The following is a 25,563-nucleotide window of genomic DNA, read 5'->3' as shown; positions in this document are numbered from 1 at the left end:
GCAGTGTGACAGAGGGGAAGCTGTACAGGGTGAGGGAGAGTCTGTGGGGCTCTGGGCTCTGGGCAGTGTGACAGAGGGGACGCTGTACAGGGTGAGGGAGAGACTGTGGGGCTCTGGGCTCTGGGCAGTGTGACAGAGGGGAAGCTGTACAGGGTGAGGGAGAGTCTGTGGGGCTCTGGGCTCTGGGAAGGCAGTGTGACAGTGGGGAAGCTGTACAGGGTGAGGGAGAGTCTGTGGGGCTCTGGGCAGGCAGTGTGACAGAGGGGAAGCTGTACAGGGTGAGGGAGAGTCTGTGGGGCTCTGGGCTCTGGGCAGTGTGACAGAGGGGACGCTGTACAGGGTGAGGGAGAGTCTGTGGGGCTCTGGGCAGGCAGTGTGACAGAGGGGAAGCTGTACAGGGTGAGGGAGAGTCTGTGGGGCTCTGGGCTCTGGGCAGTGTGACAGAGGGGACGCTGTACAGGGTGAGGGAGAGTCTGTGGGGCTCTGGGCTCTGGGCAGTGTGACAGAGGGGAAGCTGTACAGGGTGAGGGAGAGTCTGTGGGGCTCTGGGAAGGCAGTGTGACAGAGGGGAAGCTGTACAGGGTGAGGGAGAGTCTGTGGAGCTCTGGGCAGTGTGACAGAGGGGAAGCTGTACAGGGTGAGGGAGAGTCTGTGGGGCTCTGGGCTCTGGGCTCTGGGCAGGCAGTGTGACAGAGGGGAAGCTCGACAGGGTGAGGGAGAGTCTGTGGGGCTCTGGGCTCTGGGAAGGCAGTGTGACAGAGGGGAAGCGGTACAGGGTGAGGGAGAGTCTGTGGGGCTCTGGGCTCTGGGCAGTGTGACAGAGGGGACGCTGTACAGGGTGAGGGAGAGTCTGTGGGGCTCTGGGCAGTGTGACAGAGGGGACGCTGTACAGGGTGAGGGAGAGTCTGTGGGGCTCTGGGAAGGCAGTGTGACAGAGGGGAAGCTGTACAGGGTGAGGGAGAGTCTGTGGGGCTCTGGGCAGTGTGACAGAGGGGAAGCTGTACAGGGTGAGGGAGAGTCTGTGGGGCTCTGGGCTCTGGGCTCTGGGCAGGCAGTGTGACAGAGGGGAAGCTCTACAGGGTGAGGGAGAGTCTGTGGGGCTCTGGGCTCTGGGAAGGCAGTGTGACAGAGGGGAAGCGGTACAGGGTGAGGGAGAGTCTGTGGGGCTCTGGGCTCTGGGCAGTGTGACAGAGGGGACGCTGTACAGGGTGAGGGAGAGTCTGTGGGGCTCTGGGCTCTGGGCAGTGTGACAGAGGGGACGCTGTACAGGGTGAGGGAGAGTCTGTGGGGCTCAGGGAAGGCAGTGTGACAGAGGGGAAGCTGTACAGGGTGAGGGAGAGTCTGTGGGGCTCTGGGCTCTGGGCAGGCAGTGTGACAGAGGGGCAGCTGTACAGGGTGAGGGAGAGTCTGTGGGGCTCTGGGCAGGCAGTGTGACAGAGGGGAAGCTGTACAGGGTGAGGGAGAGTCTGTGGGGCTCTGGGCTCTGGGCAGTGTGACAGAGGGGAAGCTGTACAGGGTGAGGGAGAGTCTGTGGGGCTCTGGGCAGTGTGACAGAGGGGAAGCTGTACAGGGTGAGGGAGAGTCTGTGGGGCTCTGGGCAGGCAGTGTGACAGAGGGGAAGCTGTACAGGGTGAGGGAGAGTTTGTGGGGCTCTGGGCTCTGGGAAGGCAGTGTGACAGAGGGGACGCTGTACAGGGTGAGGGAGAGTCTGTGGGGCTCTGGGCTCTGGGCAGGCAGTGTGACAGAGGGGACGCTGTACAGGGTGAGGGAGAGTCTGTGGGGCTCTGGGCTCTGGGCAGGCAGTGTGACAGAGGGGAAGCGGTACAGGGTGAGGGAGAGTCTGTGGGACACAGGCTCTGGGCAGTGTGACAGAGGGGAAGCGGTACAGGGTGAGGGAGAGTCTGTGGGACACTGGGCTCTGAGCTCTGGGCAGTGTGACAGAGGGGAAGCTGTACAGGGTGAGGGAGAGTCTGTGGGGCTCTGGGCAGTGTGACAGAGGGGAAGCTGTACAGGGTGAGGGAGAGTCTGTGGGGCCCTGGGCTCTGGGCAGTGTGACAGAGGGGAAGCTGTACAGGGTGAGGGAGAATCTGTGGGGCTCTGGGCTCTGGGCAGTGTGACAGAGGGGAAGCTGTACAGGGTGAGGGAGAGTCTGTGGGGCTCTGGGCTCTGGGCAGTGTGACAGAGGGGCAGCTGTACAGGGTGAAGGAGAGTCTGTGGGGCTCTGGGCAGGCAGTGTGACAGAGGGGAAGCTGTACAGGGTGAGGGAGAATCTGTGGGGCTCTGGGCTCTGGGCAGTGTGACAGAGGGGAAGCTGTACAGGGTGAGGGAGAGTCTGTGGGGCTCTGGGCAGGCAGTGTGACAGAGGGGAAGCTGTACAGGGTGAGGGAGAGTCTGTGGGGCTCTGGGCAGGCAGTGTGACAGAGGGGAAGCTGTACAGGGTGAGGGAGAGTCTGTGGGGCTCTGGGCTCTGGGCAGGCAGTGTGACAGAGGGGAAGCTGTACAGGGTGAGGGAGAGTCTGTGGGGCTCTGGGCAGGCAGTGTGACAGAGGGGAAGCGGTACAGGGTGAGGGAGAGTCTGTGGGGCTCTGGGCAGGCAGTGTGACAGAGGGGAAGCGGTACAGGGTGAGGGAGAGTCTGTGGGGCCCTGGGCTCTGGGCAGTGTGACAGAGGGGAAGCTGTACAGGGTGAGGGAGAGTCTGTGGGGCTCTGGGCAGGCAGTGTGACAGAGGGGAAGCTGTACAGGGTGAGGGAGAGTCTGTGGGGCCCTGGGCTCTGGGCAGTGTGACAGAGGGGAAGCTGTACAGGGTGAGGGAGAGTCTGTGGGGCTCTGGGCAGGCAGTGTGACAGAGGGGAAGCTGTACAGGGTGAGGGAGAGTCTGTGGGGCTCTGGGCAGGCAGTGTGACAGAGGGGACGCTGTACAGGGTGAGGGAGAGTCTGTGGGGCTCTGGGCTCTGGGCAGGCAGTGTGACAGAGGGGAAGCTGTACAGGGTGAGGGAGAGTCTGTGGGGCCCTGGGCAGGCAGTGTGACAGAGGGGAAGCTGTACAGGGTGAGGGAGAGTCTGTGGGGCCCTGGGCTCTGGGCAGTGTGACAGAGGGGAAGCTGTACAGGGTGAGGGAGAGTCTGTGGGGCTCTGGGCAGGCAGTGTGACAGAGGGGAAGCTGTACAGGCTGCTTAAACCCTTTCAGTTTGTTGGAAACGGAAGTTTGCGAGCCGGCAGCAGCGGCAGGAACCAGAAGCGGCCGATTGGGAGACGGGTGAGTGTGCGGCTTCGGAGCTGAGATTGGGGGTAACTATCCCATTCACACACAACTTTGGGAGGATTCTGAGGAAAGAGAAAGGATCCCATTTAATTGTCACCTTTCACCCCCTTAGCTTCCACTTAGTAATGACTTGGTCAGGGGAACTTTTACAACTTTCTCCAAAAGTTAAACAGGGACTGGTTGGCCAATGTTTGCACAGTGCAGCACTTTCTCTGTCCCTGTTCAGCCAGGGTGTAGAGAGCAGGAGGGCTGATACTCAGCCAGGGTGTAGAGAGCAGGGCTGATACTCAGCCAGGGTGTAGTGAGCAGGGCTGATACTCAGCCAGGGTGTAGTGAGCAGGAGGGCTGATACTCAGCCAGGGTGTAGTGAGCAGGAGGGCTGATACTCAGCCAGGGTGTAGTGAGCAGGAGGGCTGATACTCAGCCAGGGTGTAGTGAGCAGGGCTGATACTCAGCCAGGGTGTAGAGAGCAGGAGGGCTGATACTCAGCCAGGGTGTAGTGAGCAGGGCTGATACTCAGCCAGGGTGTAGTGAGCAGGGCTGATACTCAGCCAGGGTGTAGTGAGCAGGGCTGATACTCAGCCAGGGTGTAGTGAGCAGGAGGGCTGATACTCAGCCAGGGTGTAGTGAGCAGGAGGGCTGATACTCAGCCAGGGTGTAGTGAGCAGGGCTGATACTCAGCCAGGGTGTAGTGAGCAGGAGGGCTGATACTCTGAGCCAGGGTGTAGTGAGCAGGGCTGATACTCAGCCAGGGTGTAGTGAGCAGGAGGGCTGATACTCAGCCAGGGTGTAGTGAGCAGGAGGGCTGATACTCTGAGCCATGGTGTAGTGAGCAGGGCTGATACTCAGCCAGGGTGTAGTGAGCAGGGCTGATACTGAGCCAGGGTGTAGTGAGCAGGAGGGCTGATACTCAGCCAGGGTGTAGTGAGCAGGAGGGCTGATACTCAGCCAGGGTGTAGTGAGCAGGGCTGATACTCAGCCCTGGTGTAGTGAGCAGGGCTGATACTCAGCCAGGGTGTAGTGAGCAGGAGGGTTGATACTCAGCCAGGGTGTAGTGAGCAGGGCTGATACTGAGCCAGGGTGTAGTGAGCAGGAGGGTTGATACTCAGCCAGGGTGTAATGAGCAGGGCTGATACTCTGAGCCAAGGTGTAGTGAGCAGGAGGGCTGATACTCTGAGCCATGGTGTAGTGAGCAGGGCTGATACTGAGCCAGGGTGTAGTGAGCAGGGCTGATACTCAGCCAGGGTATAGTGAGCAGGGCTGATACTCAGCCAGGGTGTAGTGAGCAGGGCTGATACTCAGCCAGGGTGTAGTGAGCAGGGCTGATACTCAGCCATGGTGTGGTGAGCAGGGCTGATACTCTGAGCCAGGGTGTAGTGAGCAGGAGGGCTGATACTCAGCCAGGGTGTAGTGAGCAGGGCTGATACTCAGCCCTGGTGTAGTGAGCAGGGCTGATACTCAGCCAGGGTGTAGTGAGCGGGAGGGCTGATACTCAGCCAGGGTGTAGTGAGCAGGGCTGATACTCAGCCAGGGTGTAGTGAGCAGGGCTGATACTCAGCCAGGGTGTAGTGAGCGGGAGGGCTGATACTCAGCCAGGGTGTAGTGAGCAGGAGGGCTGATACTGAGCCGGGGTGTAGTGAGCAGGGCTGATACTCAGCCAGGGTGTAGTGAGCAGGGCTGATACTCAGCCAGGGTGTAGTGAGCAGGAGGGCTGATACTGAGCCAGGGTGTAGTGAGCAGGGCTGATACTCAGCCAGGGTGTAGTGAGCAGGGCTGATACTCAGCCAGGGTGTAGTGAGCAGGGCTGATACTCTGAGCCATGGTGTAGTGAGCAGGGCTGATACTCAGCCAGGGTGTAGTGAGCAGGAGGGCTGATACTGAGCCAGGGTGTAGTGAGCAGGGCTGATACTCAGCCAGGGTGTAGTGAGCAGGAGGGCTGATACTCAGCCAGGGTGTAGTGAGCAGGGCTGATACTGAGCCGGGGTGTAGTGAGCAGGAGGGCTGATACTCAGCCAGGGTGTAGTGAGCAGGGCTGATACTCAGCCAGGGTGTAGTGAGCAGGGCTGATACTGAGCCGGGGTGTAGTGAGCAGGAGGACTGATACTGAGCCGGGGTGTAGTGAGCAGGGCTGATACTGAGCCGGGGTGTAGTGAGCAGGAGGGCTGATACTCAGCCAGGGTGTAGTGAGCAGGAGGGCTGATACTCAGCCAGGGTGTAGTGAGCAGGAGGGCTGATACTCAGCCAGGGTGTAGTGAGCAGGAGTGCTGATACTCAGCCAGGGTGTAGTGAGCAGGGCTGATACTCAGCCAGGGTGTAGTGAGCAGGAGGGCTGACACTCAGCCAGGGTGTAGTGAGCAGGAGGACTGATACTCAGCCAGGGTGTAGTGAGCAGGAGGGCTGACACTCAACCAGGGTGTAGTGAGCAGGAGGGCTGATACTCAGCCAGGGTGTAGTGAGCAGGAGGACTGATACTCAGCCAGGGTGTAGTGAGCAGGGCTGATACTCAGCCAGGGTGTAGTGAGCAGGAGGACTGATACTCAGCCAGGGTGTAGTGAGCAGGGCTGATACTCAGCCAGGGTGTAGTGAGCAGGAGGACTGATACTCAGCCAGGGTGTAGTGAGCGGGAGGAGTGATACTCAGCCAGGGTGTAGTGAGCGGGAGGGCTGATACTCTGAGCCGGGGTGTAGTGAGCAGGGCTGATACTGAGCCGGGGTGTAGTGAGCAGGAGGGCTGATACTCAGCCATGGTGTAGTGAGCAGGAGGTCTGATACTCAGCCAGGGTGTAGTGAGCAGGAGGGCTGATACTCAGCCAGGGTGTAGTGAGCAGGGCTGATACTCAGCCAGGGTGTAGTGAGCAGGAGGGCTGACACTCAGCCAGGGTGTAGTGAGCAGGAGGACTGATACTCATCCAGGGTGTAGTGAGCAGGAGGGCTGATACTCAGCCAGGGTGTAGTGAGCAGGGCTGATACTGCGCCAGGGTGTAGTGAGCAGGAGGGCTGATACTCAGCCAAGGTGTAGTGAGCTGGGCTGATACTCAGCCAGGGTGTAGTGAGCAGGAGGACTGATACTCAGCCAGGATGTAGTGAGCAGGAGGACTGATACTCAGCCAGGGTGTAGTGAGTAGGAGGGCTGATACTCTGAGCCGGGGTGTAGTGAGCGGGAGGACTGATACTGAGCTGGGGTGTAGTGAGCAGGAGGGCTGATACTGAGCCGGGGTGTAGTGAGCAGGAGGTCTGATACTGAGCCGGGGTGTAGTGAGCAGGAGGTCTGATACTGAGCCGGGGTGTAGTGAGCAGGAGGGCTGATACTGAGCCGGGGTGTAGTGAGCAGGAGGTCTGATACTCCCCACACTGGGTCTCTGGAGCTTCTCGCTGCTGTACCTGACTGGGGCAGACAGACACAGGTCCCGGGCTAAGAACAGGAATTGTTCTTTTACACTTTTCACTCTGGGAACAGAGATGTTGGTGTCAGAGAACAAATGGGCAGGTACAAAAAGGCGAATACAATTTTTGTGTTTGTCTCGAGTGGTCTGAGAAACAAGGAAGAGGAAGTTGAGTTTTCAGTTTTGTTGAGCTTGATCAGTAGTGTTGGAGAAATGGAGAATTGCACATGTTACCCTTGTTCAGAAAAGGGATGTGCGAATGTGGCCGACTAGTGCAGTCAGTTTAACCATGGTGTTGGGGAATCTTTTAGAAATTATATTCTGGGACAAATTACAAATCACTTGGACACAGGTGTATTGAAGAAAGTCCCCACAGATGAGGGAAAATCATGTTTAACTTACTTGATTGTATTTTTTGATGTAATAGAGATGATTGATAGGAATGTGGTGTGTCTGGATTCTAAAAGGTGTCTGATAGATGTTGCATTAAAGGCTTCCAGCAAAATTGAAGTCCATGGAATAAAAGGAGCTGTACAGCAAGGATAAACTGAATGGTAGGAAATGGTTCAGCAGCTTCTTTTCTGGGTGGAGACAGGTATGCAGCCATGTTCCAGAGAGAATGGGACGGGGACCACTGTTATTTTAATGACTTGGACATGGAGAGGGCACAATCTTCAAAGTTGCAGATTACATAAAAGTTGGAAGTATTGTCGGGAGGATCAACTTCATGTTGACATGGGCGGGCGGAATGGGCAAACCAGTGTCCGATTAAATTTTAATGCACAAATGTGAAGTGATTAATTATGGTCGGAACAACAAGGAGAGGCAGTTTAAAATGATGTGACAATGGGGTGTACAGGAATAGCAACTTGCGGGTATGTGCACAAATTGCTGAAGGTGGAAGGGCAGATTGAGAAAGCAGTAAAGGCAGATGGGTAAATAGTCTTTGAAAAATAAATTTAGAGTACCCAATTATTTTTATTTCCAATTAAGGGGCAATTTAGCGTGGCCAATCCATTTACTCTGCACATCTTTGGGTTGTGGGGGTGAAACCCACACAGACACGGGGAGGATGTGCAAACTCCACACAGACAGTGACCCGGGCCACGCAAACCACAATAGATTTCAGTGGGACCGGCGAGGACCTGCCACTGGCCAAGAGTGAGCTGTGTCTGTTCTGGGAAACGAGCTGTGTGGGCGGGGCAACAATCCTGGTCAAAGAGTACAAAAGCAAGGAAGTTATGACGAATCTTTATAGAACATTGGTTCAGCCTCACCAGAAGTATCCAATTCTGAATGATATACATTCAGAAGGATGAGAAGTTTTAGGTAAGTAGGATGCAGAAAAGATTTACGAGAATGGTTCCAGGATATCAGACACGCATATAGCTCGGAGAAACGTTCTCTCTTTGGAGGAAAGAAGGTTGAAAATAAATTTAATAGAAGAGTTCAGATTTGAGGAGTCTACACCAAATTGATCAGAGGAAACTATTCCCATTGATCAGAGGAAACTATTCCCATTTATGGAAGGGTTGAGAACCAGAGGACTTCAATTTAAGATCAACAGCATCACCAACATGGAAACACTGAGGTTTAGAGTGGTTAGGATTTGGAATGTATTGGCTGTAGTGTGGTGCACACAAGGGAAATGGATAAGCCCCTGAAAAGCGGAATTTGCAGAGAAATGGGGAAAGGGCTAGGAAGCAGCACCAGCTGACAGCTGCACAGATATGGTGGGCTGAATGGTCGCAGACAAATGTGAGTGGGATTCTAACTCGTTTCTTGCCTTCCCTCAGACACCTGTAGCTTCCAAGTCATTGAATCTTGGAATTTTGCTGAGATGATGTGTTGTCAGTGCAGGATTTGGAATCATCCTCATCTGTTGTATCTAATACTCCAGTTTGGGCTGAACTAGCGTCTTATTCAGGTTCAAAATAACCTCCTTTTGTCCTCTTCATCTGTAATTATAAAGCCCAGACAGCCAGCCTTGCTGCCTTCTCAATCTGTCCATGTGCTCCTTCATTCCATTTGGAATTGTATCCTTTATTTTATTTCGCCACCTTGTTCTTCCTGCTAATCACTGAGCACTGCTTTGCATAAAATGTAATCTGCCATCCGTGGGTCCATTCCACCAGCCTGTCATGTCCTGCTGAAGTATATCACTATCTTCCTTAACATTCACAATACTCTCAATACAGAGGGTGAGGACAGACGGCTGCTTTAGTGACTGGAAGGCAGTGTCCAGAGGCGTACCACAGGGATCTGTGCCGGGGCCCCCTATTGTTTGTCATTTATATAAACAATATAGATGTCTATGTGAGGGGTAGGATCAGTAAATTTGCGGATGACACAAAGGTTAACGGTGAGGTTGAGTGTCTTGGGTTACAGGAGATGGTCAAATAGGCAGAAAAGTGGCTGATGGAATTTAACCCTGAAAAATGTGAGATGATACACTTTGGAAGGAGTAATGTGACAAGGAAGTATTAAATGAATGCCCTGACACTGGGAAGGAACTAAGGGACCTTGTCTGTTTGTCCATAGATCTGTGAAGGCAGACTGGCAGGCTAATAGGGTGGTGAAAAAGGCATATGGGACACTTGCTTTTATCAATCGGGGCATAGATTCCAAAAGCAGGGAGGTCCTGTCGGGTTGTATAGAACTTTAGTGAGGCCCCAGCTGGAGCACTGTGTGTAATTCTGGTCACCACACTATAGGCAGGAAGTGATTGCACTGGAGGGGGTGCAGAGGAGATTCACCAGGATGTTGCCTGGGATGGAACATTTAAGTTACAAAGAAAGCTTGGAAAGGCTTGGTTTATTTTCACTGGAGTGGAGAAGACTGTGGGGTGGACAAAGAACAGTACAGAGCAGGAACAGGCCCTTCGGCCCTCCAAGCCTGTACTGGTCATGATCCCACCCTTGGCCAAAAGGTGTACAAGATTATGAGGAGCATGGACAGAGTGGATGGGGAGCAACTGTTCCCTTTAGTTGAAGAGTCAGTTACGAAAGGATACAAGTTCAAGGTGGGGTTAGGAGGTTTAGGGGGGATTTGAGGAAAAACCTTTTTTACCCAGAAGGTGATGATGGTCTGGAACGCACTGCCTGGGAGGATGATAGAGGCTGGTTCTTCACAGTCTTTAAAAAGTGCCTGGATGAGCATTTAGCACGTCATAACATTCAAGGCTATGGGCCAAGTGCTGGCAGGTAGACAGGTCAGGTGTTTTTCATGCGTTGGTGCAGACTCGATGGGCCGAATGGCCTCTTCCGCGCTGTATTATTCTGTGATTCCATGTTGTCTTATCTGCAAATTTGGAAATTGTGCCCTATACACCCAAGTCCAGGTCATTAACACAGATCAAGAAAAACAATGGTCCCAAATCGAATCCCTGGGAACACCGGTGTATACCTTCCTCCAGTCTGAAATATAATCATTCATCACTACTTTTCCTGTCACTCAGCTAACTTTGCATCTATACTGCAGCTATCCTTTTTATTCCATGGGTTAACAAACCTGTTATGTGGCACTTTTATCAAATGTCTCTGGAAATCCACATTAATCACATTATCTTTATCGACCCTCTGTCACTCCCTGAAAACTCAATTCAATTAGTTCAACACTATTTACCTTAACATAGAAAACAAGTGCAGGAGTAGGCCATTTGGCCCTTCGAGGGTTAAAACAAATATATGCTGGCTTTCTGAACACTTTCTTTAGCATCTAATAAGCAAGTACAGATTCTAGGCTGGGTGGGGGGTGGGGGGGAGAGAGAATGGGGACAAAACTGGGAAAGAACAAAAGGAGAGGTTCTTGGGTTGCATGGCAGAATCCAAGGTATTTTGTTACTTCCTCAAAAATATTTTGGCCTTGGAGGGATGAAGTGCAGCTTTGGGGGATGATATCAGACTGAAAGAGTTAAATTGAGGGTAGGTTGCAAAAGGTTGGCTTGAATTCCTTGGAGTTTGAAACATTGAGGGGTAATTTAATTGAGGTGTTCAAAATGCTAAAGAGGTATGTATGTCTATTTCCACTGGTAGCAGAATCCAGAAGACAAATTCATAATTTTAGAAGTACTTTGGTCAGGGTATCAAGGGTTATCGAGCAATGGTGGGTAAATGGAATTGAGGTGCAGATTAGCATAATTCAACAGTCCACAGCAACTACCGAATAAACTGAGTCAGCCAACATGGGATGTGATTGCAGAATAAACAAGGCAAGTTGAAACCTGTTCTAGGGCAGAGTCCAAATCCTCTGTCCCTGACTGCTTGACAAAAGCCAGCTAAAAACAGAGTCAAATTTAATCTCATTCAGATACTGATAAATCCAGGAAGTGATGGTAGGAATGAATCAACATGTTTCTGGTAAAGGTTCAGTGTATCTGCTGCAAATCACAAGGCACATTTCAAGTTGGATTGTAACCATTCCATTTATTTTTACTGCATTGTGTGTAAGTTTCAGATGGCGATGTTTCTGAGCATCACAGTGATACTTCTGATCATTCTTCAGGCTGTGGCATCTGGCCCCAGCCCTGCTCATCAGATGGGTAAGAGTTTCTCTTCTCCTGGGTGATTCTGCCAACTCTCCTCTTACTAGTGACAGGCAATGTACACACTCGGTCTGATAGGCTGGAGGATATTTAAAGCAGTTAAGTGTCTCGGCATTGAGCTGATGTGAATGATCTCACATGTAGCAATAAAATTGGGCGAGAGATTCTTAACTGCCATCTTTAGTTTAGCAACTGATGCTACACAGTCCAATAATAATCTTTATTATTGTCACAAGTAGGCTTACATTAACACTGCAATTAAATTACTGTGAAAAGCCCCTAGTCACCACATTCTGGTGCCTGTTTGAGTACACTTGAGGGAGAATTCAGAATGTCCAATTCGCCTAACAAGCACGTCTTTCGGGACTTGTAAGATGTGTTATTGTGGTGATATGATCTGAAGATGCATATGACTCTTAGACAATTGAAAAATATTTCTCACTTTTAGTAGCATTCCTAGGCCTCTCTGATCATTTTGCCCAATTGCTAATATCCCTGGACACCAATATCCCTGGGCTTGTTCAAAGGTTTGTTCCACCCAATTCACAATCTCCCTGAACCAGCTGAAGCAGTTACAATTTCTGCTTGGATGATTAATTAGAGATGCAAGCTTCTAGACGGAGTAACTGTTAATTGGTATTTGGATGCACAGAGCGAAACTTTTTTCCTGGTGGGATGGGGTGAGTTCTAAAATTCCTCGAGCCAGGAACTTTGGATTTGACCGACAAGATGAAACCTGTTTATTCAGTGTTTTGTACTAATTCATAGATGAATGGTTTGGATCTTTTTTCACTGATTTAGACTTGTTTCCCAAATCTCACAATGTGGTAAAATCCAATAATTAGCCTGGGAATTTGTGCAGTATTCAAATTCTGGAGTTGGGATGAGAGCGTGGTGGAAGGATAATGAGTTTAAGCCACCAATTTCTTTAAAGCGAGTCAGAAATTATAGCACAGAACAAGGCTAATCAGTCTACTGCACTTATGTCAGTCTACCTTTTCCGTTAGCATTGTTAATTTGCTACCATTTCTGTATACAAATCTGTAACCCGATTCACTTCACCTTGTCTCAGGTCTCTCCAAAGCTATCCGTTTCATGGCACTGGGTGATTGGGGTGGACTCCCCTTTTCACCATACACAACACCGGTGGAGAAAAGTACTGCCCAACAAATGGGTGTTGTGGCTGAGACGATGGGCACGGACTTTGTTCTCTCTCTGGGGGATAACTTTTATTACAATGGAATTTACAGTCTAACTGATAAAAGATTTCAGGTAATGTTACTGAATTTTCATTTTCCTTCTACACCCAGAAGAGAAGGTTTCTTGGGAAACTGCAAGTGATTTGTGTATTGAGTTGCAGGTGGGTTGGGTGTCGATGACGCAGGGCCAGTTAATGCCAATTATCTCTCTGATAGCAGAACTTAATGTGCCAGCAAGATGGCAGGAACCTGAGCATCTGCATTAGGGTTAAACAACAATTACCTGCGTTTATATGAAAGGCCCTTTCCCTATAGAATCCCTATATTGCAGAAGGACACTATTCTGTCCATCGTGTCTGAACTGACCCTCTGAAAGAGCACCTCACGTAGGCCCACTCCCTGCCCTATCCTCGTAACCCCATGAATTGCTCATGGCCAATCCATTTGACCTGCACTTCACAGCAGCAATTGTCAAACAAAATGTGACACTGAACCACATGAAGTATAAGGATGGTGACGAAAAGCTTGGTTAAGGTGAAATTCCAATTAAGGGGCAATTTAGCATGGCCAATCCACCTACCCTGCACATCTTTGTTTGTGGGGGTGAGACCCACGCAGACGCAGCGAGAATGTGCAAACTCCACACGGACAGTGACCCGGGGCCGGGATTGAACCCAGGTCCTCGGCGCCTTGAGGCAGCAGTGCTAACCCCTGCACCACCGAGAGCTGCCCTCTGGAGCATCTGAAAATGATGGGAGAGGGAGAAGAGGTGCAGGGAATGAATTCCAGTGCTTATGTCTTGAACTGTTGAAAGCACAGCCACAAATAGAACATAGAACAGTACAGCACAGAACAGGCCCTTCGGCCCTCGATGTTGTGCCGAGCAATGATCACCCTACTCAAACCCACGTATCCACCCTATACCCGTAACCCAACAACCCCCCCACCTTAACCTTACTTTTTAGGACACTACGGGCAATTTATCATGGCCAATCCACCTAACCCGCACATCTTTGGACTGTGGGAGGAAACCGGAGCACCCGGAGGAAAACCACGCACACACGGGGAGGACGTGCAGACTCCACACAGACAGTGACCCAGCCGGGAATCAAACCTGGGACCCTGGAGCTGTGAAGCATTTATGCTAACCACCATGCTACCCTGCTGCCCACAAATGGTGGCATGATTAAAGTAGAGGTGTGCAAACAGCCCGGAGTGGAGCAGCATAGAGGTTTTGTAGGGTTATAGGAGGCTACTGAGATGGGGAATGGCATGGGTATGGAAATTAGACTTAAATCTTTGTTTTTGAAGCACATTTATTTCACCCAATTGGATTACAGTTTGATGCCATCAAACATCCCTCAAAACAAACCTCAATCCAGTCAGGATTGATTCTTGCTGTGAGGTCGTACCTACGGGAAAGGTTCGGGTTTATTTGAGCCCAATAGTTTTCTTTGATCACAGGAAACATTTGAGGAAATCTTTTCTGCTGAGTCACTGAAGGACGTGCCCTGGTTTGTTGTAGCAGGAAACCATGATCATTTGGGAAATGTAACTGCACAGATCGAGTATTCTAAAGTCTCCAAACGATGGTGAGATGGGTTCACTTACCTGCAATTTCCCATTTCTCCAACATTGCAATGGTTTCTGATGAATTTGTCTGAACATTGTGGTTTGATTTTCAGGAATTTTCCATATTACTACTACGACTTAAATTTTACCATCGCAGACTCTAATACCACTGTTACAATCCTGATGCTCGACACGGTCCTGCTGTGTGGAAATTCTGATGACTTCCAGGGGAAGGAACCAGAAGCACCAAAGGATTATATGGTGGCTAACACCCAACTGGAGTGGGTCAGAGCCAAGCTGAAGAATTCCAGGTATGTACACAATGCATTTTTCCCTGTGGTCAGTTCCATAAATCTGCAATGTTACTTAACTAGTTGTGTAAAGAAAAAAACTTTGTGGTGTCTCTCAGCCCCTTTGCATATGTACCTACACCAGGTGGACGGCAGTAGTTTAAAAAGGCAACTCCCCACCAGCTTCTTGAGGGCAATTAGGGATGGGCAACAAATGCCAGCCTAGCCAGCGAAGCCCACATCTGTGAAAAATGATTTAAAAAGAATACAATACTCCTTCACGCCCAGTTATCTTCAGAAATGTACACAGATTTAAAAGATAACTCCGATTACAAAATACATTTTATGCTATGATATTGAAGAAAGTTGAGAAGTCAGACCTCAAAGGTAGTGATCTCAGGATTAGTACCAGTGTCACGTACTAGTCAGAGTCGAAATAGCAGGAAATATCGGATAGAAAAAGTGGCTGAAGAGATGGTGTGAGGGGGAGGGTTTCATATTCCTGGCGCATTGGGACTGGTTCTGGGGGAGGTGGGGCCTGTGGAAACTGGATGGGTTACACCTGGGCAGAACCGGGACTTGTCTGTTTGTTTGTTTATTGTCATGTGTACCGAGGTACAGTGAAAAGTATTTTTCTGCGAGTTGCTCAAACAGATTATTTAGTACATGAAAAGAAAATACATAAGGGCAACACCTGGTTCACAATGTAAATACATAGATAGCAGCATCGGGTGAGGCATACAGGAATATAGTATTATAGATCATAGAATTTACAGTGCAGAAGGAGGCCATTCGGCCCATTGAGTCTGCACCGGCTCCTGGAAAGAGCACTCTACCCAAGGTTAACACCTCCACCCTATCCCCATAACCCAGTAACCCCGCCCAACACTAAGGGCAATTTTGGACACTAAGGGCAATTTGTCATGTCCAATCCACCTAACTTGCACATCTTTGGACTGTGGGAGGAAACCGGAGCACCCGGAGGAAACCCACGCACACACGGGGAGGATGTGCAGACTCCGCACAGACAGTGACCCAAGCCGGAATCAAACCTGGGACCCTGGAGCTGTGAAGCGATTGTGCTATCCACAATGCTACCGTGCTGCCCCTAATCCTAGTCCAGAAGAGGGTTGTTTAGGAGTCTGGGAATTTGGGAAGGGTTTAAACAAATATGGCAGGGGGATGGGAACCTATGCAAGGAGTCAGAGGAGGAGGAAATGGGGCAAAAACAAAAGACAGAAAGAAAGGGGAATCAGAAAAATAACAGGCAGAAAAATCAAGAGCCAAATTCAAACAGGGCCACAGTGAAATATAGTGGGAGCGAGACAGGTAATGTTAAAAAGACAAGCTTAAAGGCCTTGTGCCTTAACGTGTGGATAATTCACCATAAAGTGGATAAGATCACAAGACATAGGAGCAGAATTAGGCCACTCGGCCCATCGAGTCTGCTCTGCCATTCAATCATGGCTGATATTTTCTCATTCCTATTCTCCTGCCTTCTCCCCATATCCCCTGCTCCCCTTATTAATCAAGAACCCATCTATCTCTGTCTTAAAGACACTCAGTGATTTGGCCTCCACAGCCTTCTGCGGCAAAGAGTTCCACAGATTCACCACCCTCTGGCTGAAGAAATTCCTCCCCATCTCTGTTTTAAAGGATCATCTGAGATGGTGTCCTCTGCTTCTAGATGGACTAATTGCACAAATATACATAAACGGGAATGATATAATCGGAATTACAGAGACATGGCTACAGGGTGATCAGGGATGGGAACTGAATGCACTGGGTTTTCCATATTTAGGAAGGACAAATTGAAAAGGAAAAGTTTGGTGGAGTTGCATTGCTGGTTAAAGAGGAAATTAACACAATAGTAAGAAAGGATATCAGCTCGAACAATGTGGAATCTGTCTGGGCAGAGTTGAGAAATATCAAGGGACAAAAAACATTAGTGGAGGTCATATATAGACTCCCAAACTGCTGTGATGATGTTTGGAATGACATTAAACATGGAATTGGAGATGCATGCAATAATGGAACATCTGTAATTATGGGTGATTTTAATCTGCATATAGATTGGGCAAATCAAATTAACCATAATACCGTAGAGGAGGAATTCCTGGAGTGCATAGGGGATGGTTTTCTTTTTTAAAAATATAAATTTAGTGTATCCAATTAATTTTTTTCCAATAAGGGGCAATTTAGCATGGCCAATCCACCTACCCTGCACATCTTTGGGTTGTGGGGGTGAAACCCACGCAGACACGGGGAGAATGTACAAACTCCACACGGACAGTGACCCAGAGCTGGGATTGAACCTGGGACCTCGGCGCCGTGAGGCAACAGGGCTAACCCACTGTGCCACCGTGCTGCCCCATGGGATGGTTTTCTGGCAATACCTTGAACCAACTAGAGAGCAGGCCATCCTAAGCTGGGTACTGTGTAATGAGAACAGAATTATTGGCAATCTAGCGACCCCGAAGGGATGAGCGACCATAATGTGATAACATTTTTCATCAAGATGGAGAGTGAAGTAGTTGATTCCGAGACTTTGGTCCCGAATCTTAATAAAGAAAAACTATGATGAAATGATAGTGAGTTGGCTGTGATGGATTGGGGAAAGTTACTTAAAGGGATAACAGTAGATAGGTAATGGGAAACATTCAAGGAGTGCTTGGGGGAAATGAAACAATTGTTTATTCATGTCTGACACAAAAGTAAAATGGGAAAGGGGGCCAATCAATGACTTGAAAGGGAAATTATAGCTAGTATTCAATCCTTACAAATTGGCCAAGAAAAGCAGCAGGTGTGAGGATTGGGAGCTGTTTAGAAGTCAGCAAAGAAGGACCAAAGGATTGATTAAGAAACGGAAAATTAGCATTCGAGAGTAAGCTTGCAGGGAACATAAAAACTGACTGAAAAAGTTTCTATAGGTACGTGAAGAGAAAAAGATTGTTGAAGACAAATGTAGAATCATATAATTTACAGTGCAGAAGGAGGCCATTCAGCACATTGAGTCTGCACCAGCCCTCTGAGAGAGCACCGTACTTAAGCCCACACCACCACCCTATCCCAGTTACCCAGTAACCCCACCTAACCTTTTTGGACACTAAGGGCAATTTACCCCATGGCCAATCGACCTGAATGTAGGTCCCTTACAGTCAGAAACAGGGGGATGTATAATAGCGGACAAAGAAATGGCTGAGCAACGAAACACAAACTTGGGTTGTGTCTTCACAGATGAGGCCACAAATCAGATCCCAGAAATGTTGGGGAATGCAGGGTTTAGTGAGAGGGAGGAACTGAAGGAGATCAATAATAGTAGGGAAATAGTATTAGGGAAATTGATGGGATTGAAGGCTGATAAATCCCCTGGGATGTGAGGAAAATTCCAGAACCATTATCAAAGATTTTATAGCAGAGCGCTGAGAAAATAGTGGCAGGATCAGACAGAGTCAGCATGGATTTATGAAGGGGAAATCGTGCTTGACAAATCTACTGGATTTCATTGTGGTTGTAACTAGCAGAGTTGACCAGAAGGAGCCAGTGGATGTGATGTATTTGGACTTTCAGAACGCTTTTGACAAAATTTCACGTAAGAGATTAGTGTGTAAACGTAAAATTAAAATGGATGGGATTGGGGGTAGTGGGCAGCACAGTGGTTAGCACTGCTTCCTCCGCTGAGAACCCGGGTTTAATCCCAGCTCGGGGTTATTGTCCGTGTGGAGTTTGCACATTCTCCCCGTGTCTCACCCCCACAGCCCTAAATGTACAGGGTAGGTGGATTGGCCAGACTAAAATTGCCCCTTAATTGAAAAAAATTAAAAATAAAAAGGAATTGGGATAGTGTTTTGAGATGGGTAAAACAGAGTAGGAATTAACGGGGTCTTTTTTTTCAAATTGGCAGGCAGTAACTAGTGGGGTAACGCAGGGATCGTTGCTGGGACCCCAGCTATTCACAATATATACTAATGATTTGGATAAGGGAACAAAATGTAATATCTCCAAATTTGCAGCTAACACTTTTGTTACCTATGTGGTCGGTAACATGCTACTCAATTCTTGGTTAATGAAGAGGTCTTCTGAATCTCGATGAAGAAGACTCATAGAACATTACAGCGCAGTACAGGCCCTTCCGCCCTCGATGTTGCGCCGACCTGTGAAACCCTTCTAAAGTCCCTTATCGTCCATATGCCTATCCAATGACCATTTGAATGCGTTTAGTGTTGGCGAGTCCACTACTGTTGCAGGCAGGGCATTCCACACCCTTACTACTCTGAGTAAAGAACCTACCTCTGACATCTGTCCTATATCTATCTCCCCTCAATTTAAAGCTATGTCCCCTTGTGCTAGACATCACCATCCGAGGAAAAAGGCTCTCGATGTCCACCCTATCTAACCCTCTGATCATCTTGTATGCCTCAATTAAGCCACCTCTTAACCTTCTTCTCTCTAACGAAAACAACCTCAAGTCCTTCAGTCTTTCCTCATATGATCTTCCCTCCATACCAGGCAACATTCTTGTAAATCTCCTCTGTACCCTTTCCAATGCTTCCACATCCTTCCTATAATGTGGCGACCAGAACTGCACACAATACTCCAAATGCGGCCGCACCAGAGTTTTGTACAACTGCAACATGACCTCATGGCTCCGAAACTCAATTCCTCTACCAATAAAAGCTAACACACCATACGCCTTCTTAACAACCCTCTCAACTTGGGTGGCAACTTTCAGGGATCTATGGACATGGACACCGAGATCTCTCTGCTCGTCCACACTACGAAGAATCTTACCATTAGCCCAGTACTCTGTCTTCCTGTTATTCCTTCCAAAATGAATCGCCTCACACTTTTCTGCATTAAACTCCATTTGCCACCTGTCAGCCCAGCTCTGCAGCTTATCTACGTCCCTCTGTAACTTGTAACATCCTTCTGCACTGTCCACAACTCCACCGACTTTAGTGTCATCTGCAAATTTACTCACCCATCCTTCTACGCCCTCCTCCAGGTCATTTATAAAAATGACAAACAGCAGTGGCCCCAAAACAGATTCTTGTGGCACACCACTAGTATCTGGACACCAGTCAGAGCATTTCCAATCAACCACCACTCTTTGTCCTCTATCAGCTAGCCAATTTCTGATCCAAACTGCTAAATCACCCTGAATCCCATGCCTCTGTATTTTCTGCAATAGCCTACCGTGGGGAACCTTATCAAACGCTTTACTGAAATCCATATACACCACATCAACTGCTTTACCCTCATCCACCTGTTTGGTCACCTTCTCGAAGAACTCAATGAGGTTTGTGAGGCACGACCTACCCTTCACAAAACCATGTTGACTATCTCTAATCAAATTATTCCTTTCCAGATGATTATACATCCTATCTCTTATAAACCTTTCCAAGACTTTTCCCACAACAGAAGTAAGGCTCACTGGTCTATAGTTACCGGGGTTATCTCTATTCCCCTTCTTGAACAAGGGGACAACATTTGCTATCATCCAGTCCTCTGGCACTATTCCTGTAGACAAAGATGACTTAAAGATCAAAGCCAAAGGCTCAGCAATCTCCTCCCTAGCTTCCCAGAGAATCCTAGGATAAATCCCATCCGGCCCAGGGGACTTACCTATTTTCACACTTTCCAGAATCGCTAACACCTCCTCCTCAAGCCCTTCTAGTCTAGTAGCCTGTATCTCAGTATTCTCCTCGACAACTTTGTCTTTTTCCTGTGTGAATACAGACAAAAAATACTCATTTAGCAACTCTCCTATCTCCTCGGACTCTACGCACAACTTCCCACTACTGTCCTTGACTGGCCCTACTCTTACCTTAGTCATTCTTTTATTCCTGACATACCTATAGAAAGCTACTCAAATTCATCCAGTAGTAGCAAAAGGTTTACTGAGTAACTGTAACAATAATTGCATGAGTTCTTTACTTTAACTTTGATACTGGTGATAAGGTTAACAAGATCTAACTACAGTAACTATACGTAACTCCACTAGCCATCTGAACTAGTCTGCTATTGCCCTGGTCACAGTGCACCCAAGAGAGAGCGAGAGACCCAATGTGGCTGCCTTTTATACCCCTGTTGGTCCGGCCCTCTAGTGGTCATGTGCTGCTACTGATTACACATTAATCCCTTGTGAACACGCACATATAGAGATCACTACAAACACCAAATTGGGTGGGAGGGTGAGTTGTGAGGAGGATGCAGAGATGATTTGGACAACTTGAGTGAGTGGGCAAATGAATGACGGATGCAGAGTAATTTGGATAAATGTGAGGTTATTTACGTTGGTAGCAAAAACAGAAAGACAGACTGTTATCTGAATGGCCATAAATTAGGAGAGGGAATGAGCAATGAGACCTGGTGTCCTTGTAAACCAGTAACTGGAAGGTAAGCGTGCAGGTACAGGAGGCGGTAAAGAAGGCAAATGGTATGTTGGCCTTCATTGCGAGAGGATTCGAATACAAGAGCAGGGATGTCTTGCTGCAATTATACAGGGCCTTGGTGAGGCCACACCTGGAACATTGTGCGCAGTTTTGGTCTGCCTGAGAAAAGATGTCCTTCCTATGGAGAGAATGTAGCAGAGGTTTACCAGACAGAATCCTGGGATGGCGGGGACAGATGTATGAGGAGAGATTGAATCGGTGAGGATTGTATTCTCTGGAGTTTAGTAGAATGAGGGAGGATCTCATAGAAACCTATAAAATTCTAACAGGGTAGATGCAGGAAGGATGTTCCCGATGGGGGGTGTCCAGAATTAGGAGTCACAGTTGAGGATATGGGGAAGACCATTTAGGACAGAGATCAGAAGATATTTCTTCACCCAGAGAGTGGTCGGCCTGTGGAATTCATTACCACAGGAAGTAGTTGAGATCAAAACATTGTATGTTTTCCAAGAAGCAGTTAGATAAAGCACTTAGGGGATCAAAAGATATGGGGGGGGGGGGGGGGGGGGGGGGGGGGAAGTGTGATTAAGCTATTGAGTTAGATGATCAGCCATGATAATGAATGGTGGAGCGGGATTGAAGGCTGAATGGCCTCCTCCTTGCTCCTATTTTCTATGTTTCTAATTGTGATCAGACAACACGCCACTCCAAACCCATGTGGTAGGTGCCACCCAATTGAACTTCTGTGGATTTCTCCTCAAACTCCCCCAGATGATTGATACACCGTGAGCTAACTGATCTCCCTGGACTCTGGCTTCCACATGATGTTTCCAAACTTCACTCTCCAAGACATGCCTTAGAATCATCTTTCAAACAATGCTTTCCCTCAGCTGCTTCCAGTAAGGATCCACTTCCAGGTTTTAGAACTCTCCTTTCTGTATTCTTTTCTCTTGAATGGACACTTGCTTTCACACATACTCCAATCCATTCGAATACTATTGGTCCAAAGACTGGAATAAGGACGCCAGCCTTCCGTTTCCTTCAGATAACTCTGGCTTTTCCATAGCCAATTTCACTCAGGTCTGCTCATCTCTGTTCTGTCTGTAACTTCAGTGAATGGTGCCCTACTCAAATTCCAGTTTCTGCTTCACCTTTAACCTCAATCTTCAAGAAAGCTCTCTTTTCATTACCTAATTTCTAGACCCTTGCCCATTATTCCATTGAATGGCTTTCCTGCTTCTAGCAGACCTGAGATCTCTTCATTTTATTTCTTAACTCCAAGCTCAGTTAAACACAATCACTAAGATCTTTCTTTCCCAAAGTGGCCCCTGGTTGCTGAGCAACATCTCATTCTTTTTCAAGCTTGTTTACTTTTCATGTCATAATCTCTTTCAGCACAATGCAGATATTGTTTGAATTGGAACTAAACCCCATACATGTTTTACCCTTTATTTAACACAAATCAAACTACACTTCTTACATAGGAACACCAAATTAAGCTCACTTAAATCTATATCTTATTTCTAATATCCAACAATAACACCATAGATGACTTAAAACTACCACTGCTGCTGACACTGCAGACAAGGATGATGGCCATTTATCACACACTGATTTAAAAAGCTGGTTAATCTATTTTGATTGAGGGATAAACGTTGACCTGAAAACAAGAGGCACTCCCGTGCTCTTCAAATGGTGCTACATCCACTGACCGGGTAATTGTGGTGTAATGTCTCATGAGCAAACAGCACTGTAAACATTAAAGCTCTGGACTGAAGTGTCGGCCTGCATAAGCTCAATTCCAGAGATGGACTCTGTACCCATGACCTCTAACTCTGAGGCAAGAATGCTATAACTCCGCCAATCATGGCACCTCAAAAGTTTTTTTTAAAGTTGGGAACTTGTGCAACTTTGATCCCTTAAACGTGTTTCCTTTTCCTCAACTCAATGGTCCACCAATGTATAAAAGAAAATGTCTGTACTGTGACACAAGTTGATTTTCAGTGCTGTGCTTTCGACAGTTATTGTACAGAGAATCACAATGACTTGTCACAAATGTCTTCTTACAGTGAGGTTGTTGCTCAATGATGCACTCTTGGCCCCGTGCATCCTCCATCACTGCTCAAAATCCTATTAGTATAAGGATGTCTAATCCCATGGTCTTATTAATGACCCCTCAAGCTTGCTCCACCATTCAATATTACTGTGGTTGAGCTTCTGTCCTAGCTCAACACTCCCAGCTGCTCCCCATATTCCTTGAGCCACCTTTCTATCTAGATATCTATCTTAGCCTTGTATATACTCAATGATGGAGCATGTGCAAGTCTCAGAACTTGGAAGATGCCCTGTGGAATTCCTTACCCAAAAATTTCCTCATATCCTTACTTACTTCCCCATCTTTAAAATCTTTCATTTCTATTTTTAATTGTAGTTTTGTCCATTCCCTCTGTTTTAATACCTTGCTGTAATTTTTGTGTGTGCCTGTAGAGGTTAAAGATAGTTATGCTGTGTTTTTAAATAAAGTTTATTTCCGTGTTCTCTTTCTTGTTTAAAGTAGCCAGCTCCCTTGTTTGTTACAGATCAGATTTCTTGATTGTTGCTGGTCACTACCCTGTTTGGTCAATTGCTGAACACGGACCCACCAAATGTCTGGTACAGAAGCTGTATCCTCTCCTGACCCAGTACAGGGTCAGTGCATACTTCAGTGGGCATGATCACAACCTGCAGGTATGGCGTAGACAATATAACTGACCCAACCTCCTGAAGAGCTTCCATACAATGCTGTGATAGTCTTTTTGTAAAATATAAATACTATGTACTGGTAGAGCTTGCTGATAATGTTACTTTGCATTAGTACTCAGTGTTGATGTTTAGGAAAATCTTCTCCTGTCCCAAATGAGCTGATTATTACAAATGTGTCTGGCCTGCTTAGCCACTGCTACCTATGGCCATACGACATACACAGCTGAGTCCCATCCTGGCTTCATCCCCTGTCTGCATATGCATGTTCTAGCACTGGTCAGGTGTGGGAATTCTAGTTGCTGTTTCCCTTTTTGTAGACCAGAGACACTGATTCCAACTGTAATGTGCCTGCTACTGTCCTGGTTGAAATTAACTTCAGCACAAACAAAGGATGGGAGTTGCAATCTGTTTGAATCCACTATAGTTCTGGGTATTAGTTATTCACTTAGCAAATTAGGGATTGTGAGCCCACAAAATGTTACACTGGTATCTGTGGGACATCTTCAGTCAACCTCCCCCAACAATTAATAAGGTGAGTGGGAACCTGTTCATTTAGATTGAGAAAGGGCAGCACGGTGGCCTAGTGGTTAGCACAACCGCCTCACGGCGCTGACGTCCCAGGTTCGATCCCGGCTCTGGGTCACTGTCCGTGTGGAGTTTGCACATTCTCCCCGTGTCTGTGTGGGTTTCGCCCCCACAACCCAAAAATGAGCAGAGTAGGCGGATTGGCCACGCTAAATTGCCCCTTAATTGGAAAAAATAATTGGGTAATCTAAATTTATAAAAAATAAAAAAAATTTAGATTGAGAATTGTAACACAAGGATTGGATGCAATTCATTAAATTCCAAGTTTCTTAATGTCTCCTATTTTCCCTTGTTTTAGTTTATTCAGGACGGTGATGGGATTGGCTACGTTGTAAGTGGAGCTGGAAACTTCATGGAATATTCAACAAAGCACAAGCACCTTGTTCCGAAGGAATGGCTTAAATTTTTCTATGCGGATATTCGTTCTTTGGGAGGCTTTGCTTATGTAGAAATCACCCCAGAGCAGATGATGATCACCTACATTGAGGCCCTTGGTAAATCCCTGTATCAGACCACTATCCCCAGACGGTCAGATGGATGAAGCATCTAGCTCTATTTTGAAAAAGGTGACAAGAAAGCACCACGCTGAGTGGGAGACTGGCTGTTTTTATTGCTTTAAATGTAACAATTGACTTTCTTCCATGTAGTTTAAATTTCAGCTACCTGCGGAAAATGAACTCTTATTGCCACATTCTCTTTGACCATCTGCCAACCCCTCATGGATTGGGTTCTGCTACTAATACCTGAAAACAGGTATCAGTTTTCTGAGGCTTTCTCCTTTTTTAGTTCCATAATTCTTCAGTACGTCTTTCATTTTATTTTTCATTACACTGAGTTTACATTCACATATAGATTTTGCAAATCCATTGTTAATTTGGTAATGCGAAGGATGTGGCAAATTATGTTTTGCTTGCACAAATAATGATGGAAATCTGTTCTTGGGCTTTGGTTCAGCTGGGTCAAGAAACCAGGATTAAAGGGAGGGAATTAGGCAGAATGAGCTGGCGTTAAGTCAAGGTGAATAGAATAAAAAGTGCCAGGGCATTCAGGGATGTGTGACTCCCAATTCCAGAGAAGCCAGCTTGGTGCTTGCTGATCAATGAAGAGAGAATATTCTTGGAACCGGTATTCCCACTGCAAGAAGCCTCCGGCATTCCCCTTACCGTTTTTCAGCTGGATCTGGAGAAGTACCATGTGACAGTTTCACCCGTTCACAGACAGACCCCAACCACAGCAAACGGGGTCAAGTCTGTGATTTGCCTCTCGTTTGTTGGGTATGACGGTCACAATAATACAAATTATGTCAGCAAATGTGAAGTCTGAAGTAGCCAAATAATTTCTTACTGTAGTCAGTGCATTAGATCCTGTAATATTTCTTCTGATATTTCGATCAACCTGAATGTTTAAATTTACTGAATCTGTTTTCAGATGTGAATTATCCTTTCATGTGAATTATCCTTGTGATTCTTTGTATGAATCTTGATTTCTAAGTTTGTGAATAAATGCTGAAGTAATTATCTTATGTTATTTTTGCAGCCTTCCGTGCCATTACACACACCTTCACTGCCCACCTTCACTGAACATTAGACTTTG

At 47.7% G+C, this 25,563-nt stretch overlaps 1 protein-coding gene across 6 annotated transcripts; it reads left to right on the top strand.

Moving 5' to 3' along the window:
* Positions 1-3,062: 3,062 nt before the first annotated feature.
* Positions 3,063-25,487, top strand: LOC119957161 (tartrate-resistant acid phosphatase type 5-like). 6 transcript variants are annotated; one of them, XM_038784943.1, is made up of 7 exons: positions 3,063-3,256; positions 11,100-11,184; positions 12,260-12,459; positions 13,851-13,978; positions 14,072-14,269; positions 23,223-23,370; positions 24,269-25,487. In XM_038784943.1, the coding sequence occupies exons 2-7, from the start codon at positions 11,100-11,102 to the stop codon at positions 24,509-24,511; spliced, it is 1,002 nt and encodes a 333-aa protein (XP_038640871.1). In that variant the 5' UTR covers positions 3,063-3,256; the 3' UTR covers positions 24,512-25,487. The 6 variants fall into 6 exon arrangements, with proteins under 6 accessions (XP_038640871.1, XP_038640870.1, XP_038640873.1 ...); XM_038784942.1 differs by having other exon boundaries at positions 11,094-11,184; XM_038784945.1 differs by having other exon boundaries at positions 3,185-3,288; positions 11,094-11,184.
* Positions 25,488-25,563: the final 76 nt, after the last annotated feature.

This window comes from Scyliorhinus canicula, chromosome 25 (assembly GCF_902713615.1).
Source record: "Scyliorhinus canicula chromosome 25, sScyCan1.1, whole genome shotgun sequence".
In the NCBI taxonomy this organism is placed as follows: domain Eukaryota; kingdom Metazoa; phylum Chordata; class Chondrichthyes; order Carcharhiniformes; family Scyliorhinidae; genus Scyliorhinus; species Scyliorhinus canicula.
Note: the sequence above shows the minus strand (reverse complement) of the source record. Positions and strands in the feature narration are given on the sequence as shown.